General features: G+C 35.6%; 1 protein-coding gene across 1 annotated transcript in view; it reads left to right on the forward strand.

Moving 5' to 3' along the window:
* Top2b (topoisomerase (DNA) II beta 180kDa) overlaps positions 1-15,203 on the forward strand; it is a 78,030-nt gene that overhangs the window by 19,188 nt on the left and 43,639 nt on the right. Inside the window, exons 4-5 of the mRNA XM_013010374.1 lie at positions 13,884-14,054; positions 14,978-15,068. Coding sequence (XP_012865828.1) covers positions 13,884-14,054; positions 14,978-15,068 — 262 coding nt within the window. The remainder of the gene's footprint in view (positions 1-13,883; positions 14,055-14,977; positions 15,069-15,203) is intronic.

Here is a 15,203-nt window from a genome sequence, read left to right on the forward strand (position 1 = left end):
TTTTTTTTTCATTTATCTCCACATATTTTCTAAGTTTCCTTCTGGTTTTGTGGAGCTCCTGGTCTGATATTTCTTGAGGCTTTTTCAATCACAGCTGGCACTCTCCATTTGAACTTAACCTCCAGTCTGACTTTTTGCTGAGGAGAGATAAGTCTCTTTGATTTATCTACTCATGCTGAGTTGGAACTGTGATCTCTAGATCTCATCCTCCTGAATAGCTAGAATTATAGGCCTGACCCACCAAACCCCTGGCTCTGATTTTCTATGAGTTCTCCTTTCTTCCCTCTCCTTTCCCTTCCCCCTTTTCTCCATTTGCTCCCTCCTTTTCCTTCCTTCCTCTCTTTTTTCTTCTGATAACAGTGTTGAAGTCCATGACATTGAGTTTGCTTGGCTTGTTAGCTCACCTGGCTCAGCTGTTGCTCTATTTCTAGAGTCACACCTCCAGCTCAGTTTTCTTTTTACTATATATTTGGGAGATGGAGTCTCAGTTGTTGTTTTTTCCCTGCCCACATTGGCATTGAACTTTGATCTTCCAGGTCTCAGACTCTTCAGTAGTTGGGATGATGGACCTGAACCACTGTCACTTTGCTCATCAGCATTTCTTGATGGATAAGTCTGGTGGTGATGACTTCCCACAGCTTTTATTACTTCTGGAAGTCTGAATTTTTCTTTTGTTGTTGTTGTTTTTGGGTCCGGTCGTGGGGCTTGAACTCTGGGCCTGGGCACTGTCCCTCAACTCTTCAGCTCAAGGCTAGTGCTCTACCACTTGAGCCACAGCGCCACTTCCGCCTTTTTTCTTTTTGCTTATGTGGTGCTGAGGAATCTACTAACCTTTTACTTTGTCACAAAAACTAAGAAGTGTTATTTCTTTTGCAGATAATGCATGTGCAGTACAGCCTAATGCTAAAGTATGGACTGTGAAATGCAGTCACCTGGTTTCATCATTCTTCTTCCAGTAGTACTACTTTGTTAGGTTTGGGAATGCTAACTCCTAATTCCTAACTCCTCCAGACCCCTGTTATGTAATCTAGACAAAGGGAATCAGAATCACATCTGCTTCCTGGAGCTCTTACATAAGGATTAATTGTCACTATCTATATAATTCTTATTGTGCTTGGCACATAATAGCTTGTATTATATGGTAAATTCAGTGGTGTTTTCATGTCTTTTTGAGGAAACTTTTTCACAGTAGAAATTTAGGCATTCCTGGATATAAAACGTTCCCTATCTTCTACCCCTTTCCTTGTCCTTTGGTTTGGGAGGGCATTTCTGGAGAAGCATAGATAAATAGGGGGCATATTGTTGTTTTTCATTTGTTAATGGTGAGTGGAAAATATAGCCCGTCAACGTTTTTGCATTGGGAAATATGGTTAAAAAGAAAGTCAAGGGATGACAACCTTGAGAGAGAAAAGAAAAGGTAGAGGATATTACAAAAGGTAAAATCTGATGGGATTGTCATCAAAGTAAGTGCTCCCTAAGAAGTGGTTTGTGGCCTTCGTTGTGCTTGTTGGCTCAGTAATGGTTCTTTTTTTTTTTAACTGACTGTATGAATGAGTGGCTTAGTCCTTTTTAAGTACCAGCTGAGACCATCTCCTTTCTCCTCTTTGAAACAAAGTGTTCTCCTACAGATAAATAGAAATAGGGAGAAATGGGAGTGATTGTGCCAAATTGTTTTATTTCATGTAACTGTGCAGGCAAGCATCTCCTTCTCCTCCTCTTCTTCCCCTTCTCCTTCTCCTTCTCCTCCTTCTCTCTCTATATATATTATATAATACATTATATAATATATAATGTTTTATAAATTATATAATATATATATTTTTTCTTCTGGTGCTTGAAAAAGTATTATTTAGGCTGGGTGCCAGTGACGCACACCTGATATCCTAGCTACTAAGGAGGCTGAGATCAGAGGATCAAGGGTCAAAGTCAGCCCGAACAGAAAAGTCTCTTATCTCCAATTAACCACAAAAAGCCAGAAATGGAGGTGTGAGTCAAATGGTAGAGTGCTATCCTTGGGCATAAAAACCCAGGGACAGTGCCCAGGCCTAGAGTTCAAGCTCTAAAACAGGCAAAAAGGAGAAAAAGACAGTCAGGAATACTTTGTCTATTTTTAAATTTCAAGTTAGCAATATTGCAAAATTTTACAAAACAGGAATATAATATATATTTAAGTGGTAGGTATATATATGCGTATGTATGTATGTGTTTGCATATATATTACATGTAACAATATACATAATATATTACATAATATAATATATTGTATGTATTATAGTTGTTGTTTTTTTTAAATAGTACTAGTATTTGAACTGGCCTAGTGGTTGCTAGGATGGTTCTCTACTACTTGAGCCATGTTTTCAACATTACTTTTTGCCGAGTATTTTAGAATGGAATCTAGGGAACTTTTCTGCCTAGGCTGTCTTTGAACTTCTATCCTGTACCTCTCAGCCTCCTGAATAAGAGATTACAGGTGTGAGCCACTATACCAGCTGATTTTGGTAACTTCACTGTAATTTAAAAAATTCCAAATAATAGTTTGTTTTACTTGAGAGTTAGCTTTTGAATTTTACTTTATTAGGCAGGGCACGGAGGCTCATGTCTGTGATCCTAGATACTTGAGAGGCAATCAGAGGAACACATTTCCTCTGTAGCCTGGGTAAAAAGAAAATTGTTAGACCTGCATCTCAACCAGTGGCAGAAGGAGGTGGTAAGTGGAGAAGCAAAAAATGAGGCATAAAGTAAGACCCATAGTTAAAAATAACCACTGTAGCTGGGGCAAGGGTGACTTATGCTTATAATCCTAGCTACTCCGGACGCTGAGATCTGAGGATTGAGGTTTGAAGCCAGCCTGGGCAGAAAGTCCTTGAGACTTTTATCTCCAATAAACTACTCATAAAGCCAGAAGTGGGACTGTGGCTCAAGTGGTAGAGTACTAGTCTTGAGCAAAGACGCTCAGTTCAATATTCAGGCCCAGAGTTCAAAGTTCCAAGATGGGTCAAAATAAATCACTGCAAAAATGGGGCTGGAGGTTCAAGTGGTAGAGTGAGTACCTGCCTAGCAAGCAGAAGCCTTGAGTTCTATCCTCAGTACAAAAAACAAAAACAAAACAAGTTATTTAGGTCATCATAAATATGTAAAGATAACAAAAAACAATTTAAAACAACTTTTAGGTATAAATAAGATATTTATCCCAATATGATTATTCAGTTTATGTTTTTATTGTTTTTAATTTATATAGGAATGAAAATGTTGCCTTGATTTCTTAGATTCCAATGTAATTCGATGTTGGAGTTATTTATTGCTATGCTTAGGTTGGTGATTTGTCAACTTATTTGTCAGTGAAGTAAATTACAGATAAATAATAAATTTTAATTAAGTATGCTCTTAGTAGTTGATTGCTTGTAAAGACAAACTGTTAAGTGTGTGTGTGTGTGTGTGTGTGTGTACTGATTGAGCCCAGGGCCTCAGCATGCTAGACAAGCAGTCTATCATTTGAGCCAATTAAAAAATGGTTAATTTTTATTGAAATGTAATACTAAATATAGTTACTGTTGAACATCATAACAAAATTGTGAACATAAAAGAATAAAAAGATTAAACTAAAAGACCCCTTATTTTTAGAGTCTAACATGAACATATGTATCACCACTTTATCACCTGGTAATTGAGAGTGCCTTTTGATAAACTTGTAGATAAAAGTTTGTTAGTATGTTTGTTCAAGCTAACTTCCTGTTTTGTTTCTGAATATTGTTTAGCAACTGATAAAACCAAGGAGCTATTCAGGGCAGCCTTTCTTATTGCTGTTGTTGTAAAGACATTGAAATAGCGATAACAGCTAGAGAAAAAGTACAAAATATATTTTCCATTTAACTTCTTTCTTCTAAGTCCAAGGGTGTTTGTATTTATGGGGCAGTAAATCTCATTAACTAGGGGAAGTTGACACCTCCCTTCCCCCTACCTCCACCCCTTAACCCTGGATTTCAATTTTTAGAGGTCTGGACATACTCAGGGCAACTTTCGGCTAATATGCAGAAGCTGAAAGAGACCATTATTCCATATTTCTGTTAGACATTTCCAAGGGAGAATCTCCTGAGTTGGCTGTGAAGGAACCTGTGAACAGTGTGAAAAACTATCTTTTGTGGAGAATATGATTATAAAAGACAAGCCTGACTGAATTATTATTTGCTACTCTGCCAAGGCTGTTGGTCTTATTTATTTTGGTTTTACATACCTTTTTGCCTGGATTGCTAGTTAGAAAGTTGAAGCTGCAGAATTAATAGGTAGCTATTGTTTTTAGAAAAAAACCTTCAGTTTTATTCTAATTAGTTTATTCTAATTAGTTTCAACAGAGATTCACTAATAACCTTTTAACATATTCTTTTATGTATTCATTATGGAACATTATAAAACAAAAATATCCATATTCCTTCTTTCTATAATTTTAACTTGTTATTTCATTGGGAAAATGTTCTTCCTACACATGCATCTGTTGTACATATTATTTTCTCTGATAAAAATCAGATAAATTAAGCCGGTGCCAGTGGCTTATGCCTATAATCCTCCCTACTCTGGAGGCTGAGATTGAGGATTGCAGTTCGAAGCCAGCCCAGGGAGAAAAGTCCCCGTGAGACTCTTTTATCCAGTAAACTACTCAAAAAAGCAAGAAGGTACCGTGGCTCAAGTGGCAGAGTGCTAGCCTTGAGCACAAAGAGGTTCAAGGACAGCAACACTCAGGCCCTGAATTCAAGTCTCAGGACCAGCAAAAAAGAAAAAAAAAAGAAAAAATCAGATAAATTATATTTTACATTGAAGTGTATTATATATTTTGTAATATATAATTTATTCAACATATTTACATAAGCAGAGGTGCATTAGTTATATTTCATAATATATAATTTATTCAACATATTTATATAAAAAGAGGCAATATAGTTTTATTAACTTACCAAACAATTAAAAAGTTATTTTTACTAATGTAAATTTATATAAAAATCTATGGATAGAAGATTCTTATTTTTAAATATAATTAAAATATTTAACTATAAGCTATCTACATTTAAACATTTATATTAAGTTTTTAGAAATTATTTTAATATACTAATTGAGAGTTGATTTGAAATAGTAAATGATCTTAAAACAGTTGTTTTATAATGTGGCTTGATAAATATGTGTCTATTAGTGCTTTTTATTACTGTAAATAAAAAGATACCTCTTTATTTTTCTTCTAACACCTGTTTTGTGTTATGTGCTACACTTATTTAATACTATTTATGTATTCCTCTTAGAGAAAACTAAGGAGCAATAGACAAAGCAAGTTACATTTCACTTAAAATTTTTAAGTTGCTTTTAAGAATATGTAATATTTTAACTTGTGTGTGTGTATACACGTGTGTGTGTGTGTGTGTGTGTGTGTGAGTAAGCGAGCTTGTGTGCCAGTATTGGCACTTAAACTCAGGACCAGGGCATTTTCCCTTAGCTTTTTACCCAATGCTGGTGCTCTGCCACTTCAGCCATAGCTCAATTTCCAACATTTTGCTGGTTGATTGGAGATAAGAGTCTCACAGATTTTCCTGCCCAGGCTGGTTTGGAACCAAGGTCCTCAGTAACCTAGATTACAGAGATGAGCCTCTAGTACCTGGTTCACTTGAACTGTATTTTAATTTTAAAGCTTTGTAGTATTAAAATATGTAATAATTGTACAGTATATCTTCAGTACTATTTTATTTTTCAAAATGAATGAGTCTTTCCATTCTTTTCATCTAGCCCTTGCTAACCACATTTCTGATTTCTCTTCCTATGATTTTGACTATTTTAGATACTTTATATGAGTGGAATCATATGGATTTTATTGTTTGTGGCTGGCTTATTTTTCTTATCATAATATTCTTAAAGTAGGGGGAAAACAAAGGAGGAGGCAACAATGCTTGATAAGAAATGTACTCATTACCTTGCTCATGTGATTGCAACTCCTATACAGTATTTTCACAATAAAAAACTTATTTAAAAAATCATGTTGGGGGGCTGGGAAGGTGGCTCAGTGGTAGAGCATTTGCCTTGCATGCATGAGGCCCTGGGTTTGATTCCTCAGCACCATATAAGCAAAAAGAAAAAAGCCGGAAGTGGTGCTGTGGCTCAAGTGGTAGAGTGCTAGCCTTGAGCTGAAGAGCTGAGGGACAGCGCCCAAGCCCAGAGTTTAGGCCCCATGACCGGACCCCCCCAAAAAAAATCATGTTGGTGTAGCCTATGACAGGACTGTTTTTTTTTTTTGGTTGGTCGTGGGGCTTGAACTGGGCCTCTGAGCTGTTCCTAAGCTCTTCAGCTCAAGTCTACCACTTGAGGCACAGTGCCACTTCCAGTTTTCTAGTGGTTAATTGGAGATAAAAGCCTCCAGCTGGCTTTGAACCTTGATCATCAGATCTCAGCCTCCTGAGTAGATTGGATTACAGGCATGAACCACCGGAGCCCAGGACTTCATCTTTAAGGATGCATTGTGTTCAATTTTCCTGTATACCTCATTTACTTTATCCATTTTTCCATTTTGAAAGTCTGTGTTGTTTTACCTTTTGGCTATTGTGAATAATGCCATTTTGAACGTAGGTGTGCAAATATCTTTTTTTGAGGTCTCATTTGAGTTATTTGATAGATATGTGTATATATATATGTATATACCACAAAGGATTATTAGATCATGTGATCTTATTGCTAATTTCTGGAAGAACTTTTATACTGTGTTCTGTAATAGCTACAGCATTTATTCTTACCAACAGTGTACAAGGGTTCTGATTTCTCCACACTCTTACCTACCTTGTTATTTTGTGAGGTGGTATCTTGTGGTTTTGTTCTTTTTTCTTATTATTTAATGATGTTGAGGCTCTTTTTCATTTTTTTGTTGGCTGTTTGTATATGTTATTTTGGATATTGCCTATTCAGGTCCTTTGTCTATTTTTTTAAATGTGATTATTCTACTTTTGAAGTATCAAAGTTTCTCATTTATCTCTTGGATATTACACTTATCTTGGATGTTACTCCCTTGCATGATTAGCAGATGGGTTCTCTTGTTCTGTAGGACGAAAGGTCTGCCGCTTCCGGCTCTTCTGTTCCTAAGAGTTGTTAAGTTTTGTTTATGAGTACTTTCTTTGGATTTTTGCATCAATACTTATTAGTCGGTATTTTACTTATTGTATTTTTTGTATCTTTAGTATCAGAAATATTGGCCTTATATAATTATTCTGGAAGTGTTTCTCTGCTTGTTCTGTTTTTTTTCTTTGTATTTTTTTAAAAAAGTATAAACAGGACTAGTGTTAATTCTTTTAATACTATATGGAGTTTCCCAGTGATTCCAGTTTGGTCCTGGGCTTTTCCTTAATGGAAGATTTTGATCAATGCTTAGTTACATCTTCTTACTTGTAGGTGTATTTAGATTTTTTCTAGGAATTTATTAATTTCTTTCAGCTTTATTTTTGGCATTACTGGGTTTGAACCCAGGGATTTGTGTACTCGACCACTTTGAGACGTGCTTCCATTTTTGCTTTAACTTTTTTTAGATAGCGTCTTTTTTTTTTTTTGCCTGGGCAGGTTGTGGACCACATTTCTCCTACCTATGTCTCATGAATAGCAGGGATTTACGGTTGTGAACCACCATACTCAACCTGTGTTAAGATGTTACTGTTACTTACTGCTTCTAACTGCAGTCCTTCAAATCTACTAAATAGATGAGATTGCAGGTGTGAGTCATTGTAACCAAGATGTTATTCAGTTCTTTTAGGTTATCCAACCTGTTGGCATATAAATGTTAGTTTAATTCTTTTATAAAATTGTTTAGCCGGTACTAGGGCTTGAACTCAGCCTTGCATTCTCATTTAGCTTATGGTTGGCACTCCACCATTTGAGCCACAACTCTAGCCTAGGTATTTTGCTGATTTGTTATAATCTCTGACTTCTGCTTGGCCTGGCTTCAAACTGTGATCCTCAGATTTTAGCCTTCTGAGTAGCTGGAATTACAGGTGTGTACCATTGATGGTGCTTAGCACACATCCCTTTAATTCTGCGATGTGACTTACGATGTTCCCTCTTCTGTTTATACTTTAGTTGAGTCTTTAAGAAAGAAAAAAAATCTTGCTTTAACTGGTTTGAAATGCTTTATCTCTGTAATCATTACTATTTCCTTCCTTTTAAGTTTACTTTTTTTCTTAGTTCCTTAAAGTGTAATGTTAAGTTATTAGAGATTCTTATTTTTTTTAAGTGCAATACTTTCAATTGAATTCTGTTTGTATTTTTTTTTTCATTTATCTCCACATATTTTCTAAGTTTCCTTCTGGTTTTGTGGAGCTCCTGGTCTGATATTTCTTGAGGCTTTTTCAATCACAGCTGGCACTCTCCATTTGAACTTAACCTCCAGTCTGACTTTTTGCTGAGGAGAGATAAGTCTCTTTGATTTATCTACTCATGCTGAGTTGGAACTGTGATCTCTAGATCTCATCCTCCTGAATAGCTAGAATTATAGGCCTGACCCACCAAACCCCTGGCTCTGATTTTCTATGAGTTCTCCTTTCTTCCCTCTCCTTTCCCTTCCCCCTTTTCTCCATTTGCTCCCTCCTTTTCCTTCCTTCCTCTCTTTTTTCTTCTGATAACAGTGTTGAAGTCCATGACATTGAGTTTGCTTGGCTTGTTAGCTCACCTGGCTCAGCTGTTGCTCTATTTCTAGAGTCACACCTCCAGCTCAGTTTTCTTTTTACTATATATTTGGGAGATGGAGTCTCAGTTGTTGTTTTTTCCCTGCCCACATTGGCATTGAACTTTGATCTTCCAGGTCTCAGACTCTTCAGTAGTTGGGATGATGGACCTGAACCACTGTCACTTTGCTCATCAGCATTTCTTGATGGATAAGTCTGGTGGTGATGACTTCCCACAGCTTTTATTACTTCTGGAAGTCTGAATTTTTCTTTTGTTGTTGTTGTTTTTGGGTCCGGTCGTGGGGCTTGAACTCTGGGCCTGGGCACTGTCCCTCAACTCTTCAGCTCAAGGCTAGTGCTCTACCACTTGAGCCACAGCGCCACTTCCGCCTTTTTTCTTTTTGCTTATGTGGTGCTGAGGAATCAAACCCAGGGCCTCATGCATGCAAGGCAAATGCTCTACCACTGAGCCACCTTCCCAGCCCCTCTTTTCTTGTTTTTTGAAGGGCAGTTTTGCTAGATATAATATTCTTGGTTGATCGTTCTCAGAGTATACTCCCCTCATCTGAAAGATTTCTGCTTAGTGTTTTGCTGATGACCTAATAAAAGCTCTAGTATATAATGATTTGCTTCTCTGTGGCTGCTTTCAAGAGTCTCTCCTTTGTGACTTTTGACAGTTTGTGTCTTCAGTATAAATCTCTTTAGATTTGTCCTTGTTTACATTCTTTAAGTTTCTTGAATTCACATGTCTGTTTCTCTCCCCACATTTGGAAAGTTTTCATCCATTCGGTAATTATTCAAGTAGAAACTTTCCTTCTTTTATTAGCAAATATTAATTATACAATTGGAATTTGTTATGATATTTTCATACATGTATATAATACATTTTAACCAAATTAATCCCTTCTATTACTAGGGTTTTGAACATGTGGCCTTACTCTAGGCAGGTACTCCCCACCATAGCCACATTCCCATGGTTGTTTTTGAGATAAGGTCTTGCGTTTATGTATGTATGGGCCTGGATACTGATCTTTCTACTTACGTCTCCTCCATAGATGGGGTGACAGGCATGTGCCAGCATGCACTGCTTTTCATAGGTTGAGATGGAAGTCTCCCAAACCTTTTGCTTGGGCTAGCCTCAAATTGTGATCCCTCTGATCTTCACTACCAGAGTAGCTCCTGTGCCTGGCCCTATTTTACTCATTCTGATCATCTCCCTTCTCTTTTCAAACAGGCTCTTAACACATTTCTCTTTTCCTTCTGCTTTGAGATGTCTACAATGTATATGTTTGGTTGGACATGAACTGTAAGTTGTTTAGGTGCTCATCAATTTTCTTCATTTTTACTTTTGAAATTTCTATCTTCAAATTGTCTATCTGTAGATTATCTATCTATCTATCTGTAGAGATATATCTATCATATCTCTATCTATAGATATTTATATCCATCTATCTATATTTTTTCTTTTACCAAGTCAATCTGCTGCTGTCACTACTAGTATATTTTCAATTCCAGTTTCAGAAATAACATTTGATTCTCTTCTTTTTCTCATTTTGCTTGCACATTATTTTACTGATGTTATTGTTTAGTGGTCTATTTGTGCTCATTTAATTTGCTGAGCATTGTTATGATAGTTGTTTTGGATTCTTTGTCAGGAAATTCATGTATCTCCATTTCCTCAGAGTAACTTATAGAGTTTGAATGTGTTCCTTTGAATAATCCATGTTTCCCTATTTCCTTGTATGTCTTGTTATTTATTTATTTATTTTTTTGGTTAGGGCTGGCTAGAGAACCTGGAGACTTGCAGATCTTTTCTATGGATGTATCCTCACTCTATGGGCTCTTTCTCAGGAGTATTCTCTGATGTTGGTCATCCTCCCCTCCCTCTCTCCCTCTCTCCCTCTCTCCCTCCCTTCCTCCCTTCCCCCCTCCTCTGTCTCTGTCTCTGTCTCTCTCCCTCTCTCCCTCCCTTCCCCCCTCCTCTGTCTCTATCTGTCTGTCTGTCTGTCTGTCTCTCTCTCTCTCTCTCTTTCTCCCCCCTATAAGTATGGAATTGGAGCTCCACCTAGTGCCTGTATCTTATACTGCATACTCTGGGTGCTACACTAAATCATGTTGATTTCCTTTGTTCTCAATGGCTAATATAGTGTCCTATCCAGAAATCAGAAACCAGTTCCTAGGGTAGTACTTCTCATACATTTTCATAGGACATGCATTCCACTTCTTTTCCTCACAGTTGGAGAAATTGAAAGTTAGGTGTTTCCTTCCTGTCCTGCCTTGCGAATGTTGTAGGGATTAAAGACTCATGTACTGAAGTGTGTTCTCTGTCTCTCACAAAGGCAAGCAGTTCATATATTTTTTAGCACATGTTTCAATGAGAAAAGAAGGCCATCTTGTTGGCTTACATTTTCTAGTTTTTCAAATATTGCCTTCACAAGAATGATAGACTTTTCAAATTGACAGGTCCATATCAAACACTTTTTCTCATATCTATTTGGAATGGGGATAGAGAAAACAAGAGGTGGTAACTAACTGTAAGGTGGATGTGTAAAAGCTGGTGATTTTTTAAACCACCCAATGTATTTACTTATAAATTTATAAGTTAAATCTAGTTTATTCACTTAATTTTTCCAGATAGTTCCATTTCTTTACAAATGATATAATATTCTTTCTAATAGATAAATAATTCTATTGTAGTATAGATATATATTATATACTACATTTTCTTGATTCATACATCCATCAAGGGATATCTGTGCTGATCCCATACCTTAGGTATGGTGAATAGTGCTTCAACAAACATGGTTGTGCTAGTGGCTTTACTGTATCATGGTATGTGGTCTTTTGGGGAAATGCCCAAGAGGAGAAAAAAGTGGTAAGTTTTTCAAAAAGTCATGAAGTAGAGCTTTACCCCTATTGTTCACGCTTTAGTGCAGGTGTATCATCAGGGCCAATTTAGAAGTTTAAATTAGGTAATGGTAAAAATAGTTTTTTCTTGTAATTACATTTGTTTTGAAGGAATTGCCCGAATAGGAATGCTTATAGCTTTCGTATATCCCTAATCTCTATGTCAATAATTGCAAACTTAGAATTTGAGTTCTAGGTTAATGAGACCATTACCCACATTAAATTTCATAATGCCTATGAAAGCATTTTTTTTTTACAGATTTTGATCTTAATCATTACAGTCTTTTTTCTAGCTATTTTTCTATTTTCCTAGCCCATTTGAAAAATTACTGTGCTTTTGTTGTTAAATTTGTTTCCATTAATTATCTCATCATAAGGGCAAGCAAGGAACATGGTTGGAAGTTTGATATTTTAGAGATACATTTTATATTTTTTCCAGCTATTTCATTAAAAACTAACTTTGGAGAAATAGAATATGAAACTCCTGGAGGAATAATTTTCTTTTTATCAAAAGCAATTTTTAAATGACTCAGAAATATTAGTAGGTAAATGTATAAATGAAAGAATGTATGAGAACAGCATAAATGTAGTAAAAAATTAAATTATTTGTTATACTCTTGTTTGGAACATTAAATCTCTTCACTTTTACATAAAATTCATGACATTGGGAAACTATACTTAATCTTTGAATTTCCTTAGGGCTTGTGTGTCAAAACTCTTACTTTGCTTTAAACTATTCATCACACATTTTTTTTGTCCCTTCCTCTCCCCTCCCCTCCCTTCTTGTCCCCTCTTCTGCCCTCTCCTCTCTTTTCCTTTCTTTTCCTTCCACCCCTTCCCCTTCCTCTTCCGCTTCCTCCCCCTTCCCTCCCCTTCCCTCTTCTTTCCTGCCAGTACCAGGGTTTAAACTCACATTTGTTTGTTGGCTTCCTTTGCTGAGCCCTGTTGTTTAAGCCATGTTACAGCCTGGCTTTTATACTGATTAATTTGGTGATAGAGTCTTTGGGACATTCTGCCAGGGCAGGCTTCAAAGTGCCATCTTGTAGATCTTATCCTCTGAATAGCTAAGATTATAGACATGAGCCTATCTTGCAATGACATTTTATAAAGTAATTTTTAAAGGTGATGGTATATTTATGCCAAAGAACAAAGTTGCATTTTATTTGTTTAAATACACAGACTCTATCTTATGTTGTTTGTCTTGTATTTTTACTAAAATCAAAAACCTTTGAGCTATGTCAGTTTTTATTGTATCAGTTATTTTTTGACTCTGGAAAAAGTAGACCATCATAATACCCTTCTTTTTAGTGTGACAGTTTTAAGAGGGAAATTTTAGAAGTAGAATGTTCTCATCTGTTATTAGTTAAGACAGAAAGCCAGGTACTGGTGGGACATACCTGTTGTGATCCTAAGCTACTCAGAAAGCTGAAGTGTGAGGATCAAGATTCAAAGCCAGCCTGGGCAAAAAAGTTTGTGACACTCTTATATCCAGTTAACTAGCAAAAAGCTGGAAGTGGAGGTATAGCCCATGTAGTAGAGTGACAGCCTTAATAGAAAAAGCCAAGGAAGAGTGTGAGGCTCTGAGTTAAAGTCCCAGCACTGGCACAAAACCCACAAACAAACAAAAAACCTGGAAATCTTTATTCTTGGGAATTTGAACTAGTCCTCATCTACCTTCACATCAACAATCTCTATGTACATGGAATTGACAGAGAAACTAGAATCATAGGGTACCACAGTATTATGGCACCCAGAACTGATACTAGGATAATCTACAAATGTATGAAATTTGAGGATTTTAAGAGTCATTTTCTAGCCATATCAGTGTTATTAACTACATAGGGTAATATTTTGTGTAGGTTACTTTCATGTATCCTCTACCATAGTGTTCACTAGCTTAATGGCAGGAAACTTACATCTGGAAGATTTTGGGATCCCTGTAACCACTCACATTTAGTTATTGTACTTCTATAACCTGACTGGAACTCACATCTGTCAGGAAGTTTTGAGAAATATAACGATGCACTTGTTATAGAACCAGGAAATATGTGTATTCTGAGTTGAACAGACAAGTTCTAATAATTCTGGTGACTGTATATACTCCTAGTTTAAGTTCAGTCAAAACTGCAGCTTCATGTTATAAAGAAAACTAGAGTTTCAGTAGAAAGATCAACATTCTTTCAGACTTTAAACATTAGTATATCTGTTTAATTTTCTATTAGAAAAGCCCATATCATGTGTCCATACACATTTTAGTTTACCCCTTGGTAGGTTATTTAAATTTGATTTTTTGGTTAATTTTAGACTCTTTTTGATCAGAACAATGCTGCAAAGAAAGAAGAGTCAGAAATAGCAAACAAAAATGATTCTTCAAAGAAGTTATCTGTTGAACGAGTATATCAGAAGAAAACACAACTTGAACACATTCTCCTTCGTCCTGATACATATATTGGATCAGTGGAACCACTGACACAGGTAATTATTTACTAAAATTGATTGAACTAGGAATATGTAACTATGTTTACTTCAAAAATATATCAATAAATTATTCTTATCCATAGACTTTGCAAATACGTAATTTCACATTGAGGGGGCCTAGAAATGTAGCTCATTGGTAGATATCTTCCCTAATATGCAAAGGACCCTGTTTGTTGCCCCCTCACACCAAAACAAAAAATAAAAACAAAAATGGAGAGCAATCTAGGAGAAATATAAATGCCTTTATTTCATTCTGGAAATAAATACTATCAGAAGTGTAGATTAAAAGAGTACCATATGGATTTTTCAAATGTTCACAAATTCATGCTGTGGTTTAACTTTAATAGTATTTACCTTTTAGAATTTATACATAAATGCTATTAATTATAATTATAAACTTGACTATACATGTTATATATCATATATAATTATATGATATATAATATACCGCATATGTATACATACACACATATAGTTTTTATTCTTGTTTAAGCCTATCAATTTTTGGAAGGTCAAAGTGATGAGTTCATTTTATTTTACTCTGCTACCTCTACTGTAGAAAAGATAAAGTATGAGGTAAACCTGTAAAATAAATATGATTCTATAGATTTCTGTTTCATTTAAGTATTGTCCTGATGATTCTTGGTGCCTTAAAGAAGACGAGGAAATCTCCAGACCTGAATACCAACTTGAAATAAAATGAACAAATTTTTAATTCTGAGGTTAAATTGAATGAATAGCAAACTTGACTTTAGACAAAATTAAATATAACTATATACGTATATGTATACATATACACACACACTTCTCCTTTGAAGATCTGTTTTGCATAGAGTAAATGACAATGTAGATTATATTTTGTAAGCTTGATGATATATATGATATGGAGTAAAATATTTTGAATTTTTCTTTCAATGCAGTTAATGTGGGTATATGATGAAGATGTAGGAATGAATTGCAGAGAGGTTACCTTTGTTCCAGGTTTATACAAGATCTTTGATGAAATCCTCGGTGAGTACTTGTGTAGAATTAACACATCTGTTTCTATTAATGCCATTATAATGTCAATATATATGTAAATATTATAGAATATTTACCAAATGTTTGGCTATATAAATTTCACTATAGATGTGTGTGTGTAATATG

Source organism: Dipodomys ordii, unplaced genomic scaffold (genome assembly GCF_000151885.1).
Source record: "Dipodomys ordii isolate 6190 unplaced genomic scaffold, Dord_2.0 Scaffold12, whole genome shotgun sequence".
Taxonomy (NCBI): domain Eukaryota; kingdom Metazoa; phylum Chordata; class Mammalia; order Rodentia; family Heteromyidae; genus Dipodomys; species Dipodomys ordii.